We start from the raw sequence: 25,332 nt of genomic DNA, 5'->3' as shown, positions 1-25,332 counted from the left end.
TGGAAAGCTCTGTACGCGTGTTTGCGCCCAGTTAAATCCACATGAAATTTAAATGACATAACTTACCTGTGGTCCCAGTAGGCTTGTTTAAAGCTGTCATAATATGGGACGTCGAAGTCATCGGTCTCCCAGGTGCACTGATCATATGGCAAATCTCTCCACTTAATCAGGTAGTGCACATCTCCATCCTTATCAAAACTTTAACATACACAACTGTCTTAAGGCATATAATTATACAATAATTTCCTGCATGAAAAGCATAATTTCTGAAGTACAGCATAAGCAGTAACTGTGGCCCATGTACCTGTGGTTGAGGATCCGATGAATGATCATCCACTCTGGCTTTATGCCGTAACGGTAAAATCGTTCCTCCATCGCTGCATACTGAGGGTCTTTGCTCCTCCTCTTCTCATTGTTAAGCTCCTCCTCCCCAGAGCCGTAGTCATATGGTGGCGGTTCATCCATGTCGTTCTTACGCTGGTAGTTACGGTACATCACCGTGTGATATAGCTCCAACTGCATCAAGGGAAAGAACCGAAGCTTAAGCAGAGATGCAGGAACAAGCCAAAAGAGCATGCATGATTTAAGTCATGTCTCTGCTGAGGAAATGTGGGAGTCCCACCTGTAGTTCGCTGACCCAGGAGCAGTGCCAGTAGGACAGCCCAGCCCATTTCACAAACAGCTGCCTCTCTGGACGACCCTTTAGTGGCATTTTAGCCAAACCGTCCACCTTCTCTCCATCTTGCCCAAGAGGAACCTCGGGTGGTAGAGGAGGATCGCCCCACACCCAGTGCAGAATCTTCTGGACTTTCCCTTTTAGTGGTGGACACTAGGGAAATATGGATGATAGATGATGAACAGTGCTCAACAGTGCACAATGTTCAAAACAATATGCCTTTACTTGTGCTTTTACAGTTTGATTTGAGACTTATAATACTTTTCTTTTTAAAATGTCATGAAAATGTTTAGTTCAACTATAATTGTCCTTGTTTTTGTGAAGCTGTACTAACAGACCTTAATAAAACCATCGTGCTCAGTAAGATGTTTTATATGTGTGTGTGTGTGTGTGTGTTTGAGGGAGAAATTAATATCTTTATACAAAAATTATGCATTAAATTGATCAAAATTGTATATTCATCAAAGAAAACAATTCAATTCATCAAAGAATCCTGATAAAAATGATCGTGCATGATGAATTATCATGAAACACATTCAGCAGCACAATTGTTTTCAGTATTGATAATAATAAAATTAAATCTTAAGCACTAAAACAGCATATTAGAATGATTTCTAAAGAATCATGTGACACTGAAGACTGGACTAATGATGCTGAAAATTCAGCTGCGCCATCCCAGGAATAAATTACACTTAAAAATATATTCAAATAAAAAACGGTTATTTTAAATTGTAATAATATTTCACAATATTACTTTTTAAGGGTCTCTTGAGAATGATTCTAACTGAACGGATCTCACCATGCATCGTGGACACAGCCATTCTCCGTTGGGAATTTCAGGAAGCGGTGGGTTGAGACAGTGGATGTGGTAGGAGGAAGGGCAGGTGTCACAGCACAGCAGCTCTCCTCCATCCTTACACACTCTGCAGAACTCCATGTGGTCATCTTCCTCCTCACCAGCAACCTCATCCTCTTCCTCCTCATCATCTTTGGCCTCCCATTGAATGCCTTCTTTTTCCTGAGAGATGAGGCAGTAAACTGTCAATATGAATAGCACAGCTTCTGTACTAGAATGTATTTCTTTGCATGTGAACGCTTGTTGTGAAGCAGAGAGGGATTTCCTCACACAGTGGGGGCAGCTCCATTTGCCCTCAGGGGCTTTCTCCAGTTCTGGATCAAGACACACCAGGTGATATGCTCTGGGACAGGTGTCGCATAGAATGATCTCTCCTCCCTGCTGACAAACCTCACAGTAGTCTTGATGGTCTGTCTCGTAGCCGTCTCCATCCTCTCCTGCTTTAACAACAGAGTTCTAAGTGAAACCTAAATACCAGTAATTTATGGAACAGAAGTACTGTGCAATTTCAATACATTGTATTTCATAATTTTAACAACAATACTTCAATGTAATTAAACTTTGTATACATATATAGGTAGTGTATTTAACAACAACAACAATAAATTCACTTTTTCTTTTTTTCTGTCCTTTGCGGGTCGACTTCTTCTTGGGTGCCGCTGAAGTATCTGAGCGTACAGAGGCGCTGTGAATGCTGATGTCATCAAAGTCTGAAAAGTCATCCAGGAAATCCTCCTCACTCTGAAAAATAAGGCATTAAAACAGTTAAACCATTCCCTAAAATTAGGTCATACTCCTCAAACTGGCTGTTTATGCAAAAGGGACAAGTCTTCATCACGGAAAACAACTTCAGAAAGAACCTAATAAAACTGGGAGGAACCAGAACACTTGGGCAGAACATCTATACAGATGATCCATGAATTGTTCTGGGAGGTGGAAAAGCTAAACAATTCTTCAGTTCTCTCTCAGTTGAATAGCTAAGGGGAATCTTTCCATGTGATACAGGTTAAGCCCTAGAAAGATTTCAGCGAAAGCACATTCTCACCGAAGAGCCTTTTTTCCTTTTTCCACCCTGGCCTGCTTTCGATTTGGATTTCTTCGGTTTCCCTTTCTTTTTTGTTTCTTTCACTGGCTTGCTTTTTTTTTTAGCGCCAGGCCCTGCAATGCAGTCCAGATGACATAAACAAAACAGAAACTTTTTTTTTTTTTTTGAGATCTGAGAACAATACTGCATTCTTTAGACATACATTTTGTTTTGCTTTTTTTACACATATGCGCACTTAATAGTTTGATGTTAAAATACTTCACATAATATCCAGAGTCAACTATAAATAAGGTATTCATAGGATAAAATTACACAGTTCACTTTTAAGTTTCTAAGTAACACTAAAGCAATCATGCGAGTGAAAAACCAAACACATTTAAATAAAGTATTGCCGACAGCCAATCATTAATCATATTACATATGTAAACAATGTAAAAACCTCCACTAACTGCTTCGGAAATCTGATCCTAGATATAAACCTCTATATAACCAACAAAAAGACCATCCAATTACCCTTTCCCTCTTTGGTTTTGGCTTTTTTGATTGGCCCAGATGGTGAGATCTGTTGGATACTTCTAATACAGATGGGCGGAGCCACATTGACAGTTTCCACGGCAGCGGCCACGGCAGCCGCTACAGCAGTTGCAGAGGTGCCTTTGAAAGGGTTGTTCGCGCTGAACTCTCTCCATTTCGCTCCGAGCACCGTCATCATTTTTGACATGGGGATCTTGGGGTTCTTCTTGGCAATGAGGGGCCTGTCCAAAAAAAAATAGCAAAGAAAAAAAAAACTATTGTTAGACAATTAAACTGAAATTTGTGTGGCAAATTTTATAAGAGGCCGTGCATTATTGGTGATTTTACCTCAAGTACTGGATGTTCTCAGGCATGATGAATCAGAAATCGGAAGTATATACTAAAAGAGTGTCTATCAAATTAAATATTATGCTGGTGTGGGTCTGACAGTACATCTTGTTTCAATGCCTATTATTAGAAAACCTGTCATCATAATAATGGCATTACTTCATACAGGCATTAGCATTTGCCAGAAGGAATATTTTAAAATAGAACAAGACATCTTGACAACAGGGCATTAGAATGTCGTCCATGCAGAAGGAAAACTGCAATCCTACCTAAGAAACTGGCTGAAGGCTTTGTAGTTGGTGATGGTTTTATAGTCGTCCTCTGAGAAGGCATACTGCACATCTTCGAGACCCCACTCTTGCATCAGCTGACTGGATGACTTTGGTTCCTGGTGTCACATGAGAAACCGTTATTCATTTATTCTCATGGCAAAAAGAGCACAATAGAGCATTTCTAAGTGAGAACCTTCATGTTTCCATCATCGTCATCATCGTCGTCTTCATCATCGTCTTTCTTTCGCTGTTTAGTTTTCCTCTCCTTCTTCTCTTTGGGCTTCTTCTTTTTCTTCTTCAGGGTGCTGTAGGTGCTGCTCTCACTTCCTGACCTGTGACCATGATCCTCTCTGTCTGACATGTCATCTAGCCCACTAGGAAGCCCCTGTGAGTACAGGTGGAGACATTACAGGAAAAGAGGAGGAAAACTTAAATGAAAATGAATGGGAGAAATTGTAATGCTCAATATGGCAGCTGTAGGAATGATAGTTTACCCTTTCAGAAAAGAGCCAATCTGATTTTTGGTGGAATATGGACATACACATTAGCTGGACCCAACTACAACATACATTTCAGTTTTTAGTGTGATTTTAACATTATTTGATTTGATTTTTGATAGATTTTTTATTTGAAATTATTTATGATACCACTATTGTCAGATTACTGCTGATTTGATGTTATTGAAACTTTATCTTAACAAGCAGTTTTTCTAATTTTCCCGACCTGTGACCATGTGTTTCACATTTATAATCATAATAATAACCAAAACCGATGTTACATAATACAATTTATTTATATATAAATATATATAAATTGTTTGTAAAAGCATAAAAGATCTTTAACATTGTGTTTTGTGCCATTGCTTTAGCAAAGCATCTGTCAATCGAGCTAAAACCAAGATTGCGATACAGCTTAGTACGCTTAGCGAACCACAGAATAGTGCATCTGAAGTCTGATGCACTGCATGTTTCACAGAAAATCGTGCCTCTGCAAAAAAAAATATGACTTTAGTACTTGTACGAGGCATTAAACGGAGATCCTTCTAATTGGTAAAGACCCCACATCCACAGACTTTGATAAGAAACAGGCTTGTACTATGACGTAATTATTGATAAACGTTAAATCAACTCCACATTTTCAGTAAAGGAAAAAAACAGATCATTATGCCACTATTATTAGTAACATCTGGAAGCAGAGAAACCAGTAAAATGATCATACTGCTAAGGAACACGCGTTTCAGTGAGTGATATAACTGTGTGTGTGCTTGGAGAAAGCCTGTTGCTGTGCTGCAGCTGTGCACTGGCTGGCAGACGTCTCCCCGGCGCAGGGCCGGCCGGCACTGCCGCAGAGCACACAAGCTCCACCAGCAGCCGTTCTGAGTTGCCATGGAAACCAAACTGTGCAGTGTTGGGAGTGGGGTGGGGGGGTGTAATGAGAGCTCTCTCACTGCAGCAGCCAATGGAACAGCGCCATCCAATCAGATGCGTTTGCATAACGAGCTTGTTATGAAGAGTCCCCATGGTTGCAGTGCCTGTGTTATTGGGCCCGTCTAGACAAATCTCAATCACGTACATGGGGGAGGGAGAAAGTGAGAGAGGAAGGAGAAAGAGAGAGAAAAAGGAGGGGTGCTCATGCAAAAGGCAAAGACTAGAACCACTAAAGAGCTTAACAGCTGGAGCTAAAAGGTCTCCCAAAATCCAAGCCACAGTTTTCTGACAATGTACAAAAAATTCCAATGTAAATAATGTGTCACAAAGAGGTATTTAGGATGACACCATCCTGCAGTTCTTCCCTATAGAAAATGTAGTATTTAAAGGGGGCATTTGTCTAAAATTGAAAATTCTGTCATCATTTACTCACCTTCATGTTGTTTGAAACCTGTTTGAGTTTCTTCAGTGGAACATGAAAAAGAAATTATCGACTTTTCAGAAATAAGATTTAATTGGTTCTTTTGTCTTGTGACTATTCACAACACATTTAAATGTTAAATCTAATTGAATGCAAATTAGTTTTGTGACCTAAGGTGGATGGGAAGACTTTCAACAAATTATTACAATTTCAGGATTTTCCACACGCTTAGTTACTGTAATGCTTTACCAGTTGGAAAATAGCAAATGAGTTAAATGAATAAAATAAAAAAAGAGTTTATTAATTAATCTGTATTATTTTCCTTGAAAAATATCTAAACATAAAACAACATATTTTCAGAGTAATAACTTATTATAAGTAATATCTTAGTAATTAGCAATATTACATAAGTAATGTCATATTATGCATGTTTTAACAGAAAATATCTTCAATTGAGTATCTAAAAATTAAGCTTTTTATCATGCCTTTTGTTAATTAAGATCACCTTAGTTATTGTTAGTTAATGCATTAACTAACAATGCATTTGTAACTATGATTAATAAATGCTTTAGAAGTATTTATATTGTTAATTTAACAGAACTTAATTTAAAATGTTACCTTTTTTCTTCTAAATCTAAAACTAACCAAATTTATTCATGTTTATGCTTCTACTATTAACATTTTAATATATTTTGACTGACATTTCTAGAAAACATTACAACTTTATAAAATTTACATTTTAAGAGTTTTTTTTTTTTTTTTTTTTTTTGCAGTGTAAATCTATGCTACTTCTTTTGTCATGTTTGGAGCTTATAACAGCCCCGGTTAACTCATTCACTTTTTTGTAGTATGGAGTATGGAGGAAAAAAGCAGTGTGAACACTCTGTTGGTCCTTTGGGTTTGGAAGGACATAAGAGTAAGAAAATGATGAAAGTATGCCTTTAAATACTGCATTTTCTGTGGAAAAAGAACTGCATTATAGTGTCAAACATCTTTGGGATCTTCTTCCCCAAAAACATCCTCATCTTCAACACACCAGACAGGGAAAAAATGCTCTTCCGCACAACTGAAATGTCACTTATCATTGTTTACATCTGACAAAGCATCAATTCTCACTCTCCCGTCACTATCCCCAGACTCTCCACAGTCAATCAGGCTCCGGCGCAGGTGGCCAGCTTTGGCGAGCTGAGCTGTTAGACTTGCGGACAGCAGGAGGGCAGCCGGCGTTTTGACCTGCATTGATTTGAGCCTGTGTCTGACACGGCACTGCAGGGCGAGCGTGACTGACGCCAAACAGGGCTCTTAGCTGCTGAGGGGAGACCTCTCTGCCCTCTCCACGGCACATTTACCACTGCTGAGAAGAAGGGAGGGTTGACAGAAAGACTGAATCTGTCCAAGGAGGCAGATAAAGCGAGGGAGGACTAGGGAGGAGAAAAAAGAGGAATCCCTCTCATTATCTCAATGGTAAATACAGTCAGCTGGGGGGACGGTGACTGACTGACCTGTCAAATGTTTTATCTCTCGCCAAGGCGCAGAGAGCGATAGCTTACTAGAAAAATGTTAAATAATACATCAAAATACACAGGTCAGGCAAGGTTTTTCATACTGATCATTCAACCTGAACTTTCATATGAGTGCTGTGATGTAATGTAGGCTGAAGGAAGATCAGGTCGCTACTTCTTGTATGAATGGTCTAATGTCAGCCTAACTTTTCTGGGAGGGAGCCTTTTTTTTTATAGGATAGTCCCTGTTTTCTGTGGAGCACAGAAGAAGGTATTATAAAACATGCATTTATTAAAAATTAAGTGTTTTTTATTCATGCAATGAAAATCAATGGTGTTTATTGTTGTTTGGACCCAACGTATGGACAGTTGTACAACATTGTAAGTTTCAACCATGAAAAGCTGAGCAATCAAGTAGTTTTAGACCATTCTGAACTGAATTTGATTTTGAACTTGACCTGCACAGGTTTTCACATCGGAAATGTGGTCACCTCACGGGTGACACATTTACAGTAACTGATCAAGACACTCAAAAACCAAAACCTCTAGGATGCTATAAATACTAGAAATGCTGATTTAGCCAAATAACATGACGATAACTTGCATTCTGGTGATGTCATAACAACATCTGTTTCATCCATGCTTCAGTCAGTTAGATGGCAAATAAAACGTTACCTCCTTTTTCTTCTTTTTCTTAACTTTGGGCTCCTTCCCCTCCATCATCTTGCTGGGTTTCTTCTTCTTATGCTGTTTAACCGAATCATCCTCAGAGAAAAACCTCTCTAAGGGTGACAGGGGGACACTCCTCCGACGTACACCATCCTCATCCTCATCTGAGAAAAAACACAAGAGGTTCACACTTATTAGATTCATGCATACGTCACATCACCCCCATCTATTTAGCTGTCTGTCTGTATGTCTGTGAAGGGTTTGCCTGTGAAGTGGAGGCTCCTACACTCCATTAGAGTAAAAGCTAAAAAATTTCTGAAAGGGGAGCGAAAGGAGAGGGGTGAGGTCTCTGCCACCTACTGAACTGTGAATCTCTCACTGTAAACAAAAAACTGCTGTCTGGCAGCACATATTCACTGTAACACTTCAATGATGCCATGCTGTCAAAAAGCAGAAAAAAAAAGACATCAGGAAAGCATCGTCTGCAACCGGAGCACTACGGTGCAACTCCTACCGCCTGTCTATAGTCAGCTCAGACGGTGGGCCATGAAATATGCAGTGCGCGTTGTTGAGTCAATCGGCTAAAGCCTTGTCCCGCAGCCCACCACGCCCCGTGGGAGCTGCCGGATGAGGGGTTTTCCCAGCCTCTTGGATGCTATCCTCGAAATCCACTTAACCTTCATTTAGCTGCCACTGTTTGAGGACTTCAGCTCCGGTGAGAGCAGCCCCTGCCTATAGGGCATTTTGGGTATTTACTCATGTAAAATACAGAGCTTCCCGTCTCTCTGTCAGCCGCTGGGTGGGTTTTTCTTATTTCACTCTTCTGCCGCACATAAACAGAGCAGTTGCCTGTGAGATGACGGATATTTAGGGCAGTGCGTCTGCAATGCATCTCACAGGGAGGCTCTTTCATGTCGGCAGAATATGTCTGCTGCCTGCCAGGCGCATCAAGCACACATCTCGTCTTCATTCATGTCTCACTTACAGTCGTGGTGATGCAACACAGCACTCTTGAAGCGAGGATATCTGGCAAAGATTTTACATTGTCAACTTACTTTTAAGCATTCTGGATTATGTCGTTGTGAAAATGCCTATTTTCATTCTCTATGTGCATACCAAGATGTTGGAGTACATATCTTTTTCAGTGTTAAGGAACGTTATCATATTTATTTGCACTCTGGTGAAAATGTATATTTTTTTATTCAATATATGCATACTAATCAGTTAAATTATATATATATTTTATTAATTTTTTTTCCAATGTTAAGACACTTTACAAAATTCCAATTGAATATGCAAAGAAAATAATGAATAATAAATCATCTGTAGCCTGATTTCCCCAAAACTGTAGCTTTATTCTTGCATCCCAGACAGTCACGTTTTGTGCCATGTTCCCGTGTAAACAGAGCCTCGGCCAGGAACCGCCAGGTGTTTAAAAGCTGTGCTGCTGGTAGCGGGCCTGAAAATGTCACGACTGCAGCCACACATTTGTGTGTCAGCTAAGCATGGACATTGGGGTAACTTTGACCTTGCAACAAGGGCTGGGTCAGTGCCGCACTCCATTAGAGATGGGATTCACGGCCGGTCTCGCTGTTAAGAAGAGGAACGTTTACAGGAAAACGCATTAGCTGTCTGACAGATTGCGTATGTTAATAGTGCCCCCACCGTTAATGTGATGAGACAGCATGGTTGGAACTCCCCCTCATTGAGACCTTCAAGTTTTATAGGCCGTATCTTTACTTTCTGAAGACTATATCCATTCTCTAAGTCCCAAGGCTCATTCACAAACCGTTGCTCTATTTTGCGATATAATGGCAAAAATTGCAAGTACACAAGCAGAGTAGTCTAAAATTAATGTCCTAATAACCTATAAAACAAGAACAAAGCCACTGCAATTGAGTTTTGATGCTATAATCATTTTATTCCAGCATGCATATTCTACACTGAAGAAATTTGTTGGTAAAATTAGCAAGTTGTGACACACACTCTGGAGTCTGATGCAGAGACTGATGACACATAGACATAAGTGTGTGATGCAACAATGATTTACAGGCATGCACAAACTCTAGCAAAGAGAAAGGGGTGTCAGCTTTCACAGTGCAGCTTCCAAAAATAGCCCCCACCAAACAAAGCTATGAACAGCTCATGATGATCTTTCAGCTTCAAAGATTATGACTATGTAAAAGAAAACCAGACTTTGAATGGAGGAAATAAAGAAGAGGGGAAAAAGCACTTATATGGCTTTGGATCAGCTTCACCCTAATGCATCCTAAGAACAACATAAACCTATGACAGGGAAATGAAACGGCACTAACAAGAACGGGGCAGAACCTTTTTCTTTATGAGAAATATATATATATATATATGTCATTATTTACTCACCCTCACATCATTCAGAACTTGAATAGATTACTGTCTTCTGCAGAGCAACATTTTGAAAAATATTTTTATTCAATGAGGTCCAAAACAACATTTTCATTCCATGGGCAAAAAAGTCTGAGACATTTCTCAAAATATATATTTTTTTTTTGTGATCCACAGACAAATAAAAAGTTGTACAGGTTTCAAACAATGTGAGATTGAGTAAATAACAGAATTAAATCCATGGGTCAATTATCCATTGAATATGCTATGAATTTTGAGATTGCAAATATTTGGAACTGTGGGGAAAATCAATCTGGAGTCTTTCTGGAACCGCTCCATCCTTTGTTCCTGATGTGGCACACAAGTAATGTGGAGTGTGGACTAAAGTTGCAACAATTTAAAACTAACTGATTAAAATGTGCATATCTTAACAGAAGCGATGCACATCCATTAACCAAATCTGATTGAGGTGAAATAACATTAAAAACCATGCAATTATTGCGCTCGCCAAATAATTCTTTACCATGTTTATTCTCTTAGCATTTGTATAAATCATCTGTTTGTCTGTTTATATCTGCGGTTAGAGCATGCTCACTTCATTGCTCCTGGCTGGGGGAGCAGTCATGTGTTCTGCAGTGTTTGGATCCGGCAGTGAACAGTCCTGATTGCAAATCTCACTTCGCTGGCCTACAATACGAACTGCATTTCCAATGTACATCCTATTGCATGTTAGATTCACAATAATGAATTATATGCTTTATCGTTCTTAGCAGAGAAGCTAGAGATTAACTGGATTGATTGTATGGAAATTATTACGAGGTGGCTCGCAATTAAAAAACTCAACAGCTCATTTCACATATTAAAAATAGGCTACATTTATATTTATTAATCTCACTAAAACATTCATCAGCCATCTCATTATAATTTCAGTAAAGAAATCAGTGAAGGTGTTCTGGCCTGCAATGAAAGCAATCAGTGAATGGGACTAAACAGCAACCCAAAATCCTGGCCAGTCCTGCACTGCATAGATTTCTCATTTTTAGCACATGCGGGGGCTTACTGTCTACATGGAAAGAGCACGCTGGCTCATGAATTATTTCCCAATTATTAATTCTTCTGCATATTGCATATCATTTCAAACCATTTGCAGCCCACAGCAGCGTTCCCCTCATCCAGATAAACGCCTCGTAAAAAAAAAAAGAAGGTAAATACGCAATTGGGGTGCAAATGAGATACTCATGCTCAGGTCGGTCATGTGATTCATTCACGACTAATTCAGAGGCAGCCTAGATCCAGCAAGAAACTATAAATGTATTGATTTTATTGAATTGAGGGCCGTGAATGTATAAAAGGCATGTAGGCAGAACAAAGTCTTAACTGCACAGCTTCTCCATTATACCACTGAGAACCCTGCTCTCACAGCCAATGGCTTTTGAAATTAATCTGTCAAATAAAAAAAAAAGGGAAAATTAGATGCACGCCCCTTCACCAACACAGGAAGCATAAACAGAGTGAAACCATATAAGAATACAGTAGCCACCAGAAGCATAGTAACTGTGTTCAATCTGCCTGAGAAAGATATATCCAGCCTCAACATTAAGTGTCATTTTTCATCAACTATGTTCTGTAAAGCAGCTGTCGCACAAAATAAGTTTCTTACACTCATTTAAAATACACAAAGGCCCCTCTTTAACTAACACATGAGGGAAAAATTGACTGTGACAGAAAACAAATGATAAAATTGTAAACCTGCTAATCTACAATACAATCACACACAAAATAAATAAATCAAATTGCAATATAAATAATCAAAAATAAAACAAAAATTACAAAATCTCATATCATTTACAGACAAATACATTTTTGGGCTACTATAACAGTAACTATTGTTGAATTGACATTTTAAGTAAAAGGTATTCATATAATTGTATTTTAATTAACTTGTGATTGAAATCTACAGATTCAAGACAATTTTAACTATCAATTTCAGTATATTTTACAATGACAAACAGATTAATAATAAATCAAATATGTTTGTATATTAACATTTTACAATTTGATGACCTATAACACCGTAACTGTAATTTGTATAGTGAAGTCATTTTCTACTGTAAGAAACTAAGAGGCTTTCTTGGCTAAAGTGTGGCCCCCTCAAACAGACCACAGAGGCAGTGGATCATTGTAGCTGATGTTTTCCTGTCACACGTGGCTCTATCAAGCACATACACTACTTTTACAAGACACTGTGACCAGAGAGTAGCACTATCACCATCAGCTCTTAATACCCCTCAGAGAAATGCCATAACACCTTTTTGGGAAACTGAAAATTTGTTTAGATCAGTTCTAAACCATGCATAAATCCCGACAGCTCTATTTTACATACTATTGTTACAAAGAGACTGCAGCATTGCCATGCACCAGACTTTATATTAAAATAATCCATAAGGTTTAGAAATCATTGTGCACAGTGGGTGCAATATCAGAGCAGCCCGACTGGAAGAAAAAAAAAGAGAAAAAAAAAAAGACAGTGGGTGCATGCATAACTCATTTATATGCAAAGAAAAAAAATGCGCCTGTAAAAACAAACAACCGGATGATGGAATATGAACAGAGAACGGTTTTATCTCAAAGAGAATCACAGACAGATGGTCTGCTCTTTAGTCGCGCTTTAGTGACTCAAATACAGTCGGACAGTGCGCCGTTATTTTTGGACGAGCAGTGTCCGGTTTAAGAACAGAAGCTACTGAGACTATAATAAATCGCACGCGCGTCAAGCTCCTTTTCCTCCGCATTCAACTAGGCGTAGCAGCGCAGTTGTGAAGGGCAGAACTCTCCCTCCCCTGTGACTCTTTACCCCCTCACCTGGCACGTCGTCCTCAAAATCCATATCGTCTTGCCCCTCATCTTCATTGCTTAGCGATCCGGGCATCTTTACCGCATAACAAGAAAATCACATTCGAGAAGCAGGAATAAAGTCCAGAAACTTAACCCTCTGAATGCCCAGATTTTCAGCTTCAGAGGAGACGTCCACTGAAGGTGAGGCTAATTTTCTTTTAATATGCTCTCAATAAAATAAAAGATGGCTGCCCTGTTTAAAAAAAAAAAACGTTTCTCCCTCTTCTCTCTATCCAAATCCTCCAGTCTGAAAATAAGAAAGAGACAAAAATGGAACACACATGCCCAGATTGTGACGTCTGGTCGGTTGCCATGGCAATCCATCCCATAGTTTTCCGACACAACTAGTTAGTGCTCCTCGCCTGGTCACCGGCTTAACTAGTAGTGAGAGCAGCGGCGGTCTCGCGCTGGCGTTGCCCTTTTCCCGCTGAAGTTCGAGGAATGTGAGGTTCTTCAGGGAGAAAGTTCCCTCACAGTCCCTTTCTGTCAGACGAGGGAAATGCATAAAAGGAGCAGGATTTTTTTTTCCATGAAAATATATATACATATATCAATTTAGATCGGATAAATTATATATCCGAGGTCACGGCTGAACGTACATCTTTGAAGACTGGGTTTAGAGATGTTTTAAAGGTAGAGTAAAAAAAATAAATAATTTACCCTCACCTAGTTCCAAAGCTGTTTTTATAGGGTCTATGTTCCAAACCTGTGCGGCGTGTGTCCCACGGAAGAAATAGCAGCAGTCTTCACTTAATCTTCTTGATATACACTGAAAGTAAATGGTGACAGATATTCTGCCTCATTTTGGGTGAACAAAAGCGTTACATATGAGGCCAGGATTCTTATTTAAACGAAATATGCTACTTTAGAAATTGGGTATAGTGCTGGAAACGTTTCTGCTGTAAATTTAATCTCCCCTCATTAAAAAAAAAATCCAATCTAATTCTTTTCTCGTGACGCTTAACGTGATCAAAGCAGTCAAAGACATTTAAAATGATCTCCTGTACTCTTAAACCAACCCGGTTTTGCTGGTCTCCTGGTCTGGTCAAGTATGGTTCTGGAGACATTCAGCTGGTCCAAACAGATGAGCACTAGGAGACCAGCTAAATCCAGCCACCATTTAGAGCTGGTTTTAGATGCTCCAGCAGCATATCACCGATTAGATAAACTCTCTGAACCCTGTAAGTGCACAAACTTTGTTGCTATGGAAATTATTGGTCCTGTCTGACCGGTGATAGATGAATCCTTTATGCTTTAGTTGCTCTAAAAATAGAAAGAAATTGCACAATTATGAATCAAATGGATTTCTCTTTCCTCTCACAGCAAAAGACACAATGCTTCTAACATACTGAAATGAGCACACCAGAAACAAGGAAATGGACTTCTTTTGAAATTTTATTAAAATTTACAAAAGAGTGGGATGGATTTAATCTTCATCGTCCTCCTCCTCATCCTGGTTGATCTGGAAGTAGCGCAGTTCATAGCTCTCCTTGGTGTTCGCTACTACACGCAGCCAGTCACGCAGGTTGTTCTTCTTGAGGTACTTCTTGGTAAGATACTTCAGGTACCTGAAAACAACAAACGCTTAAGTTTGCCCCATATTGTTGAAACTGACATGACACAAGAGTTTAAACTGAGATGGTAATATGGTCATTAACATTGTAACCATATCTGAGATCAGTGGGGGCAAATACAGGGAATACTGCCAAGCTATAAAAAAGGTATGGGAAGGCTTCATATAAAATGTTTACATTTTGAAGTAATAAAACCAACTAATAATTTAGATAGATTTAAGTAACTGCGTTGCACTCACAATTAGGCTTACTGGGTAAAATAAAAGACCCTAAAATTTTGCCTTCTGTAACAATCACTATAGTTATTAAAAATCTTAATTGAATGAAAAATAAAGGCTCCAATTATAGGGTGTAAAATGAGTGCTAGTGAAATAGTGCTAGTGGTTCTAACAGCTTCTAAGGTCCTTACCAATTTGGCTTATCAGACAAGCTGTAGATGACATGCCACAACACTTTCTGAATAGAGTTTATGCAACATCACAAAACCAGTAACAGCTACTTGAATAGGTAATGCCTCTTAAAAGTCTTGCATGGGACTTCACATCAAATGTGGAGCAAGTCATTACACAAACATCACAGGAATGTGTAATAAATCCACTTTTTCAACAAGTCACATCTTCAGTAGATGAACTGGAAAAATACAAAATCATTTATAGGCCAAACAAACACCACATCAACTCTCAAAATGATTTGCTATGTCCAACAACCTAACAACTATAGAGATTACATGAAACTGAAAGCCACAGGATGGGTTGGAGAACATCCACTGAATGCAAACTGTGCACGCTCTTCTGTCTTAGCCGTGCTGTTTTAATTCAAATCAAAGCATAAAAACATGTAGACTGACACAGAATAGCGTACACAGTTTGCATTCAGTGGATGTTCTCCAAAATGGCACCAAGGTGATGCAGAGAGAGACAGAGGAGTCATTATTTTTTGTTTTCTTCACTTACAAAAAGTACCCTTGTCACTTCATACAATTCAGACTGAACCACTGATGGCAGATTGTTCTGGACCTTAACAGTGCAATTTACTTGACAGTCAATGGGTCAGTCACAATCCACCCAATTTTCAACCAAAATATCTTAAATTGTCTTACGAAGACCAACAAAGCTTCTCCAGGTCTGGAACATGTTGGGGGTAAGTGATTAATGACTAAATTTTCATTTTGGGGTGGAGTAACCATTTAATACTACAATCTGTTCCAGTGAGCAGGAAGGCATTCAGCATCAAATGAAAGATTTTACTATATATAAATAGAAAATAAAACAATTTTGACAGTATGATTTATATAGAGAGGAAACATCATAATGTTCATTGACAAATCTGTTCGATTTTGCTGACTAAATTTAAATACTAAAACTTTACGTCAACATGGCACAGAATTTCTCTAGGCAGTACTTATTGCACCTTTACAAATGAGTAAACGTCTTACATTACAATACAGCAAGAGCTCAAGAGCTAACATGCTATAAAGGAAATTCTGGGAATGGCACTATGCATAATGCAAGAAAAATAAGACCTCAAAAAATAAACTGCATTGGGAAATGATAATGGCAATAAACCGTATAAAGTGCACAATGTTTTGCTTTTCTGTTTTGTAAGGCATGTGCTAAATTTCTTTTCTTACTTTTAAATCACATTTTAATTTTAACTGATAGTGGCTGTCGCATTAAATTTTTTGCACAGCCCTATTAACCTAACTAAATATTCAATATTATAGCCACAGTCAAATAACAGCAATAACCTAATAGTTAGCATCCCTCCACAAGCATTTGGATCTCTAATCTAAGATTTACCTCTTAGAGAAGGGGACCTCAGATGACACCGTGATTTTGCTCTTGCTCCTTTCAATGGAGACCACGCCACCACCCAAGTTGCCAGATTTACCATTTACTTTGATGCGCTCCTGAAGGAACTGTTCCTGGATAGAGACACATGCAAACATGCCCATCAGATCATATAGAATAACCTTTTTTTTTTTTTTTTTTTATAAGTTGCATATAAGTCTGCAAAAAATCATTACTCACATATTGAAGCAAGCAAAAAATACAGTTTTTCGTGTATAAAATTTTGAGAAAACACCCAAAATTGTCTGTTTGGGTCAGGTTAACCCGATTGGAGATTTCCAGTTTTGTGTGCTGTCCGCATCAGAGGATCAGTTTATACTTACAAAGTTAGCAGCATCCATGATGCCATCCTCCACAGGATGGGTGCAGTCCAGGGTGAACTTCAGGACCTGCTTTTTCTTTTTCCCACCCTTGGTCACCAGCTTTTTCTGTAAGGCAAAAAAAGATACATATGGATTAAACCCGAAACTGTGTGTACATTAATTTAAGTGTATCATCTAAATTAATTAAAATAAATCTTCACTAAAAATATGTTTCTCCAATCATCAAAACGAGCTCTCGCAAATCTGGAATCTGACAGTGTGTGTGACAACGACCTACGTTTACACATATTTAAAAGCAATAAATAAATACATTTGAAAACGTTGGGGAAATGTGAAATTCAATCTAAAACGCAGCCATGTCGTTTATAGCTTTGTGGTTTCGATTCTTTGATAGCAAGATTGATTTGAAAACAACATGCCCCAAAATATGATTGGTCTTTATTTTCCATCTATAAAGCATTATCGCAAAACGCGCAGTATTTTTCTAGTTATTCTGCGTCGATTCTACGAGAAATGCTAACCAGCTAAACTGGTGGTTGCTACAACGTGGTTGCTCACGAGCAGGCCTCGCTCCAGACCTCCAGTAAACAAACGCTTTTAAAACCAACACTGATGCACATATCATTTCGTTAACCAGATTATTCAAAGTCTCCATGGTTCGGCTTTAATCTACACCAGTTTGTGCGCGCCTATAGAGACGTGACACATTGAATATGATCGTTTTTCAGGAACTTGCTCGTACTCACAATCGGAGCCATGGCCGACAGTTTGGCAGAAAGGGAGAGGGGAGGGCGCGCGTGCGCACTGAAAGCTCCCGTTATAATCTATTTCAGATGTAATCGATAGATCCGTTATGCGGAGATTGATTCGTACAATAACTGGATCATCGTAACCATTTCATTGTACAATATCATGTCTCGTCTAATTATCTTTTTAAGTAAAAATTAGATAAAGCTAAATTAATCAAGACTTAACCTATTTACAAAATCTCTTTTTACATGCAATCGAGATCACTTATTCATTTAGTGATTGATTGTTTCATTTTTGAAATTACCCAGTTGTTCATTTGTAATATATTTCTAATATTAAAGAGAGTGAGAGTGACAGTTAATATTAATATATATAACTGTCACTCTCACTGTATATATATATGTATATGTATTTATGTATGTATGTATGTCATTATTTACATTATTTACATTATATACTGTGCATGTTTGTATAATTTGTACACATAGTTTCTATTTATTTTATTTTATTTTATTTATTTTTGACTATGCCAGCCTCCATCCTCTCATCTGTCACCTGTGTCATGAGCAATACTGCCAACCATGTCTTCTGGACTGCCACATCTGTGCCAGTTGTCTGTGTGGCAGGGCCAATGAAAATCGCGTCAATTGCCCGCTCTGTGGGTAAATACAAAAATCACATATGGGGAGGTAAATGAACCCATACTGGTATAAAAAAAAAAAAAAAAAAAATACAGAGAGTGTACATGCATTCTTCTTGACTAATTTAAGCAACGTTTTTGTTCCATGTGTACATTTGTTGTGATTGAAAAGTAAAAATAAATAAATAAATAAATGCTACTACAAGTTAAATACCGACAGTGTAGCTACTAAAAAAAGGACCTTTACCTCAAGGATTTTGGGGGTGGGGAAATGGAAATCATGACAGAAGTGTTCAATCAGAACCAGCCACAGTAAACTGAAGCCGAGTTCTTCCATGATGTTTACATTTGGGTCTCCACTTATTCTAGGTTTCTTCAAGCTGGATGTTGGGTTAATTCCAAAACGTATCTTATGCCAAACCTGGATTCCTGTAATCTTTCTTCGTATGACCCACCCATTACAGTTTGGTATACATGACTGTCAAGCCTTCTGTTTTGAAGAGTTGTCCAAGGTTTGTCCATATGTTTAAGGAACATATGTTCTTCTTATTGTTTGATTCATTTCATCATTTTCAATTCATCTTTTTCATCAATCATTTCTTGGTCATCACCAGAAATAAAAGGGCAGTTTCGTAGTGATGCGTAGTGTTTTGTGTTCCCCAAAGTACTTTTTTGTTAACAGTTATTAGAACTGTCAAATGTTATAGGTTCTTTATGGAGCCATCAATCAATGCTAATAAGGAGGTTTTATTTTAAAGAGCGTTGAATTAAATTAAAGCTCAAATTCATGCAACATGCAGTCCTGTTCAGAGCAGCACAGTTGGCATAAGGACAGCTGCAGAACGACCCCAGTGTTCTGATTTTAGCACCATAACAAGCACTCCACATGGTGGGCTCTCTGATCACATCACAGCAGTGTCATTTGATAAAAACAAGCATCTTGTGAAAGGTGCATGGAGCATTGATTCCACAGCTCAATTACACACAATCCGGTGCATACCTATTGAATCTTGTTTAGAAGTGACTCAGAGATCTGCTCTTTTTATGTGCTTCTTTACAATTAAGACTATACTGAAACAAATTAGTGATAGACGATATATTTACCAGGAAAAATAATCACATTTTGGATAATCAGTTGAGTCATTTCCAAAATCTATCAACAGTCAGTTAGATAATACTGCAATTAATTATACAAAGTATAATGTAAAATTATTAAAATGTTTGTTCATCTGGCTATTAATACATTTTATAAAAAGATTTTGTCAGTAAGGTTATTTAATGTTTTTGAAAAAAAAAAAAAAAGGTCAGCTGCCATGACTGTCACACGATCCTCCAGAAATCATTCTAAATTGCAGATTTAAAATTAAATTTTAATGTTATGCATTTAACAGACACTTTTATCCAAAGCGACTTACAGTGCATTCAGGCTAACAGTTTTTACCTAACATGTGTTCCCTGATTTGATGCTAAAGAAGTCATTTCATTATTATCAATGTTTATAACAGTTGTGCTGCTTTATATTTGTTTAATATAATGCTTGATATTGTTGTTTTTAAATAGAAATACACATTTCTTTAAAAAAAAATTTTGCGAGAGTGTATTTAGCCATCCGACATTCTATTCTGTAGATATCAGCATCATATTTATTCACCACTAAAAATGTCAACTTAAATTACTCTCTACTGTAAATCGTTTCCCACTATCCCATTAATGTCTGCCGATCCATCTACTGTAGAAAAAAACAATATGTTGTGTAGCTTGTTGTAATTCTAGCCACGTTTTGAGCACATTGTATCTAATGATACAACAGCAAAGCTTTTCCTGCTATATTTATCCATTGTTGCCCACTGCAAACTTGCATTTGTGGTGTCTAAGTAGCCTGGCTTTACACGACCAGCATAATGGTGCCAGCAGTTTGTGGTTCAGTGGGGAAAAGCAGTCCATTACCACATCCTAACACAACGGAAATGCTGCAGTGTGCTTTTCCAAAATGTAGACCTTTTTTTATTCATTCAGAATGATTCTATTATATGGTAGGCTATTTGTTTGTAATGCGAGTGTGGCGGTGTAATTTTTCTCAGTTTAGTACGAGTGTGGGATCTTGCTTTGCCACTTAGAGTTGCAGATAATGAAGCTTTTGTACTTTGCAGCACCACACACTCCCTCATGCAGTGTAATCCAGGAATTCATCACTTTGATGCTATTACTGGCACTGTAAAGCTGATTATAATGAAAACAATATAAATCTTTTGATTGACGCAGGGGCAGGATGCACATAAAGTGGGGTCCAAAAGTCAAAAGAACACTCTGAACACGTGTTTTCCTCTTTTACAATTTTTTTTTTTTTTTGAGCTGAGTTGATCTGAAAATAAAGATTTATGAAAGTGTTCAAATTGTAGAAATGTACTATAGGTAGCTATTATATTGAAATATGTCAGCATATTTACTAAGTATGAATGTATGTTTCTTGCAGATACCCCTCAGTTGTGAAGGGGACAAATGCACCCCCAGAGGCCCGTTTGCTTAAGTTCCTGGTGGATAATTCCACATACTGTACAGTGTAGTACAGTGTGTTAACTGTGATGTGGTATGCAAAGCACAGGTGCCTGAACAATGCACTTCATATATTTTGAGGCATCAGCAGTAACAGGCTCTAAAAACTGCCAGGACCGAGCATATCAACAAGCTCATAGAAAAAAAAAAAAGAAGTTTGTAATAAATTCATCATTAATGCTTTTTTTTTCTTCTAAAAGCACTTATAATAATATTAAGTGCGATATTTATCAGATCAAAATGAATGTTCATTTTTCACACTGTACATTATGCTGTGATGCCTGACTTTTAGCATTTAAAATGGTTTATTTTAGTTCATTTGATTTGACAAAATTGTATATCTATTATTAGTGGTTAACATTAAAATAATTATTCTTAATCATTATTATCAGTAATATTTAATTCCCATAATTATCCTCAGAACTCAGAACTCCCTAAAGGAATGCATTAAATAATGCATATATCATGAATGTGTGTAAAGTCCAAATAAATTCTTCCTCCGATGTTTTGCATTTTCCAGTGAAGAGCAATACATCATGTTTTCAACAGAAAAAGTCCATGCTGTGCAACAAGTGTTTTAGAGACATGCAAATGTAGGACTTTTCGATTTTTTCATAATAAAAGATCAAACTTCTAATGAAATTAATGTGATGGATATTTAACTTCACGATTTAGTGAAAATCGCAGCCACTGCATTGACATTGAGACAGGATATGGGCAGGTATGTGAAATACTGGATCAAGCTGTTATGGTACAGTAAGTAAAAAATCAGGCATAGTTCCAGAAACTATATATGTAAAGCATTAACTGAAATATACTGTATATATGCCATCTCATGTTATACATTTTGTATTACAGAATGTTCGCTCCATTCTGTACAGTGAATATTACATTCATTATGAATATTAATGTACACTAGGAGTCAGAAAGGTTTTTCTTTTTCTTTTTTCTTTTTTGTTCTTTTTTACTCATGCAGCATAACTTGTTTTTTGACATTGATAATGATAAGAAATGTTTCTTGAGCAGCAAATCAGCATATTAGAATTTCAGAAGAAGCATGTGACACTAAAGACTGGAGTAATGGATGCTGAAAATTCGGATTTGCATCACAGAAAAAAAAGTATTTTTGAGTATAAGAGACATTAAGATTCTTACCACAGTGTATGTGTATATTGAAGAATTTAAAGTCTGAACCTTAAGGGCCAACAGTGCATCTTGTACTAACCTGTTATGCACTTTAGGAGGTGAAGGAGCTGCAGCTGTCAGTGTGAGAGGCCATCATACTGATGAAGGCCATGCTGGGTGAAGAGCGGACAAAGAGGACGAAGAGGAGGAAAGTGCTATCTGTACTCTAGCTGTTAAACAGAATGCAGGTGAGGTAACACTCCAGAAGGGGGCACAATGAGACCACAGACCAACACAATAAACAGCTTTGTGAGTGATGTGAGAGATGAGAAGGTAATTTAATAAATAATAATAATAAAAAAAACTTTCTTATATTCTAGATTCATTGCACACAAACTGAAATATTTCAAGGTTTTTTGTTTTGTTTTGTTTTTGTTTTTATTTTGATGTTTACGACCTACAGTTTAGGAAAATTAAAAATGCAGTATCTCAACAAATTTGAATGTTCCATTTTGAGCTTGATTAGTGTGATTAATTTTGAGTATAAATACTGGATACCTCTCGGGCTAGTTTAGAACATGCAACCACAATTAAGGGACCACAACCTGGGCTTAAGTAATGCCTTCAGTGATGGCCTACATGCCACGCCGCATTGAAGGAGTAATTTGTGCAAGAGGATCCCCTAATCAAATATTGACTGCATAATTAAACTCTTGAACATCTCTGTTTTGTAAATCTTTTTTTTTTTTTTTTGATTGATCTTTGAGAAAGTATTCTATTTTTCTGAGATACTGAATTAAAAATGTTCCTAAGCTGTGAGCCATAACCATCAGAATTCAAACCAAACAAAAACAAAACTCTTGAAATATTTCAGTTTGTGTGCAATGAATCTAGAATATAAGAAAGTATGCTTTTTTTAATTGAATTACAAAAAATAAAGAACTTTTTCATGATATTCTAATTTCTTTTTGAGATTCACCTGTAGACCGTGTTGTCCAAAACACAGAACTGAACAATAATGTAATTTGCATTGAACAGGCTAAATATGTGCTCAAATCATCACTGAAAATTGTTGGTTGAGGTTAAAAACAGTCTAAAAGTAAAATCCATTACTTTCTTCCAAGGACAAACTCGCAGAGAGGAAAAAGGCCCCTTTAAAAGCTACTGAAAGGTAAATATTGTCCAAACAGATCCGGCATGTCTAAATGTCTGTCTGTGACAGTTTACTCACATTGGCAGAGAACAGAGTTGTAGTGTGATGGTCTGTGTCGGAACAGCAGTTGCTTGGGTTGCGTTTCATTAGTCCAGTTATTTGTTGAGATTGTTTTTCTCTGTCCCCTTCCCATCATTGCCTGGAAGCTGGCTTGATGTCTTCCAGTAATTAAGCGGCAATCTAGGACTCGGCATGTACGTGTGTGTTTTTATATCAGGGTCACGCAAGAGCAAACAAAGGACAAAATGATAAAATATGGATTATTTTGGGAAATATGCAGTGTTTTGTGTGTATGTGTGTGGAATCATTTATACATTGGTCCAGAGGTTTTTTTTTTACTTACATTTCTGGCAGTCAGCATGAAGAGAAGGCCACCATCCTGCCCACTTAAAGGTATAGTTCATACAAAAGTATAGAGTCTGTCATCATTCACTCACGTCATGACTTTATATCTTATCTTTGTTCTCAGGTGCACTTGGTCACCTGCTCCGCTTTTCTCAGCTCAGCCAATAAATATGATTTCCTACATTTAGGATATGTAAGTAGACATATCATTAATACATTAATTGTTTTTAAATACCCTGCCTACAGTCAAAAATGTGGAATAATTCAGATTTTAGTACCATTAAAATGTAATTTATTCCTGTGATGGTAAAGCTGAATTAATAGACTGTGTAGCATTGTAAAGCTCCCTCATAAGCTTTGTCCTGTCCAGAGTAGTGAGGTGAGATCACAGCCAAACATAGTGTGCCGATCTCTGATAATGATGAATTAAACGTATAGATAAACACAGACTACTATGCGTTTACCCGCTGTCTGAATCCTCTTTTGATGTTGGTCCAGTGGAGGCCTGGCTCTGTAACTGCTGGACTTGCTTTGAGTAACAGGTGAGCAGTTTATCTGTAACATCATTCATAGTATTATGCAAGAAATATAAGATGGCAGCATTGTTAATCTACCTCTGTTTGTTTGACCTTGTAATGACTATGTTGTTTACTAAACGCTTTTGAAAAAAATTAATTGACGTATGTTGGTGAGATTAAAGGACATGTGAATATATCCCATCTAATTTATAATAAATAAATAAATTATAATTAAAGATAACAATAAACAAAGAAAATGTTTTGCTGTTGTTGTTGTTGGTAGGTGAAGTCTATTATAATATAAAACAACATAATAAAGTAAATCTATAATAATATATAGACTTCCATTCAAAAAAGAGTATAATGTCACAAAAGATTTCGGTTTAAAATACATTCTGCTATTTAAAACTTTCGTTAAAGAATCCTGAAAAGAAAAATCTATCACTGTTTCCACAAAAATATGAATCAGGACAACCGTTTTCAACGCTGATAATAATAAAAAGTATTTCTTGAGCACCAAATCAGCATATTAGAATGATTTCTGAAGGATCATGTGACTCTAAAAACTGGAGTAATGTCTGCTAAAATATACATTAAAATAGAAAACATTCATTTTAAACTGTGATAATATTTCACATTATTACTGTTTTCTACTGTTATGTTTGATCAAATAAATGCAAAAAAAAAAAAAAAACCCTTTTGGATGGTTTTAATAAAGCAGTGATATAGCATGTCAAGGGGGTTCAGACACTCAGATGCTTCTGTCTAATGACTCTGACAGCACACAACAGGAAGGAGACACTGGCATTACTCTTGTGCTTACTCAGATAGTTATTTAGCTTAATAGAGAAACATTTACGTAACCCTCCCTGACAAGCACCAGGTGGCAACTGTCCTGTTATAGCAGTCCTGTGTCTGTGAGGTGCCAGGACCTGAGGTGATAACATGAGGCACAGGGACACAGGAGCCAGACTTCCTGGAAAGCTCTCAGTCCGGGAGAAGGGCTCAGTGAGTTATGCCTCTGACTGGACCGCTTCAGAGCCTTATTAATAAAACAGCTGTATATGAGGACTGTTTCCAGATCAGTTTGGGTCTTTAGCTTGCAGTGAGGAAGATTAGTTCAGCAGACATTGTGTGAATATATATGAAAAGAGCTTACGAAAGAAAGGGATGTGATCCCAAATTCCTATTATCCGAATCCACCTCAGACGTCATTGAACTCCTGGTGCAGGGAGTGAACTATATGGAGTTTGTACAAGCAGTTTTCCAAGAAACTGGAGGAGAGGACTTATGTTGTGAGAATATCTGCTTAGTGTATGCATAGATTCCTGTCTATCTGCGTAATGCTGCTATTTTCATTGCTGATGAATTTTAGCTGTGCAGTTCTTGCTTTTGAAACAATATGAGCATTAGATAACAACATTTCAATCCACGTGTCATCTGCAAATAAATG

The 25,332-nt window shown here is 37.5% G+C and overlaps 2 protein-coding genes and 1 long non-coding RNA gene across 5 annotated transcripts in view; 1 reads left to right on the top strand and 2 right to left on the bottom strand.

Moving 5' to 3' along the window:
• Positions 1 to 13,558, bottom strand: part of chd5 (chromodomain helicase DNA binding protein 5) — a 31,829-nt gene extending 18,271 nt beyond the window's left edge. For 2 of the 3 annotated variants that reach the window (XM_052609581.1, XM_052609584.1), the window contains exons 1-12: positions 12,956 to 13,558; positions 7,736 to 7,893; positions 3,904 to 4,095; positions 3,708 to 3,826; positions 3,091 to 3,332; positions 2,578 to 2,690; positions 2,144 to 2,273; positions 1,803 to 1,972; positions 1,476 to 1,694; positions 623 to 829; positions 305 to 516; positions 67 to 198 (exon numbers count right to left, since the gene is read on the bottom strand). In XM_052609581.1, coding sequence (XP_052465541.1) covers positions 67 to 198; positions 305 to 516; positions 623 to 829; positions 1,476 to 1,694; positions 1,803 to 1,972; positions 2,144 to 2,273; positions 2,578 to 2,690; positions 3,091 to 3,332; positions 3,708 to 3,826; positions 3,904 to 4,095; positions 7,736 to 7,893; positions 12,956 to 13,022 — 1,961 coding nt within the window. In that variant the 5' untranslated portion in view covers positions 13,023 to 13,558. The remainder of the gene's footprint in view (positions 1 to 66; positions 199 to 304; positions 517 to 622; positions 830 to 1,475; positions 1,695 to 1,802; positions 1,973 to 2,143; positions 2,274 to 2,577; positions 2,691 to 3,090; positions 3,333 to 3,707; positions 3,827 to 3,903; positions 4,096 to 7,735; positions 7,894 to 12,955) is intronic. The other variant, XM_052609583.1, reaches the window with a different exon arrangement.
• On the top strand, positions 12,687 to 23,532 carry LOC128022237 (uncharacterized). Its single transcript, XR_008185887.1, has 3 exons — positions 12,687 to 13,129; positions 21,920 to 22,051; positions 22,928 to 23,532. It is a non-coding gene; the product is annotated as an uncharacterized LOC128022237 (long non-coding RNA).
• On the bottom strand, positions 14,366 to 17,542 carry LOC128022236 (60S ribosomal protein L22). The gene is made up of 4 exons (XM_052609587.1): positions 17,482 to 17,542; positions 16,736 to 16,840; positions 16,362 to 16,486; positions 14,366 to 14,556 (listed from the first exon to the last, which is right to left on the bottom strand). The coding sequence occupies exons 1-4, from the start codon at positions 17,491 to 17,493 to the stop codon at positions 14,415 to 14,417; spliced, it is 384 nt and encodes a 127-aa protein (XP_052465547.1). The 5' UTR covers positions 17,494 to 17,542; the 3' UTR covers positions 14,366 to 14,414.
• Positions 23,533 to 25,332: the final 1,800 nt, after the last annotated feature.

This window comes from Carassius gibelio, chromosome A11 (genome assembly GCF_023724105.1).
Source record: "Carassius gibelio isolate Cgi1373 ecotype wild population from Czech Republic chromosome A11, carGib1.2-hapl.c, whole genome shotgun sequence".
Classification (NCBI taxonomy): Eukaryota; Metazoa; Chordata; class Actinopteri; order Cypriniformes; family Cyprinidae; genus Carassius; species Carassius gibelio.
The sequence above is the reverse complement of the archived record's forward strand: the minus strand, read 5'-3'. Positions and strand labels throughout refer to the sequence as shown.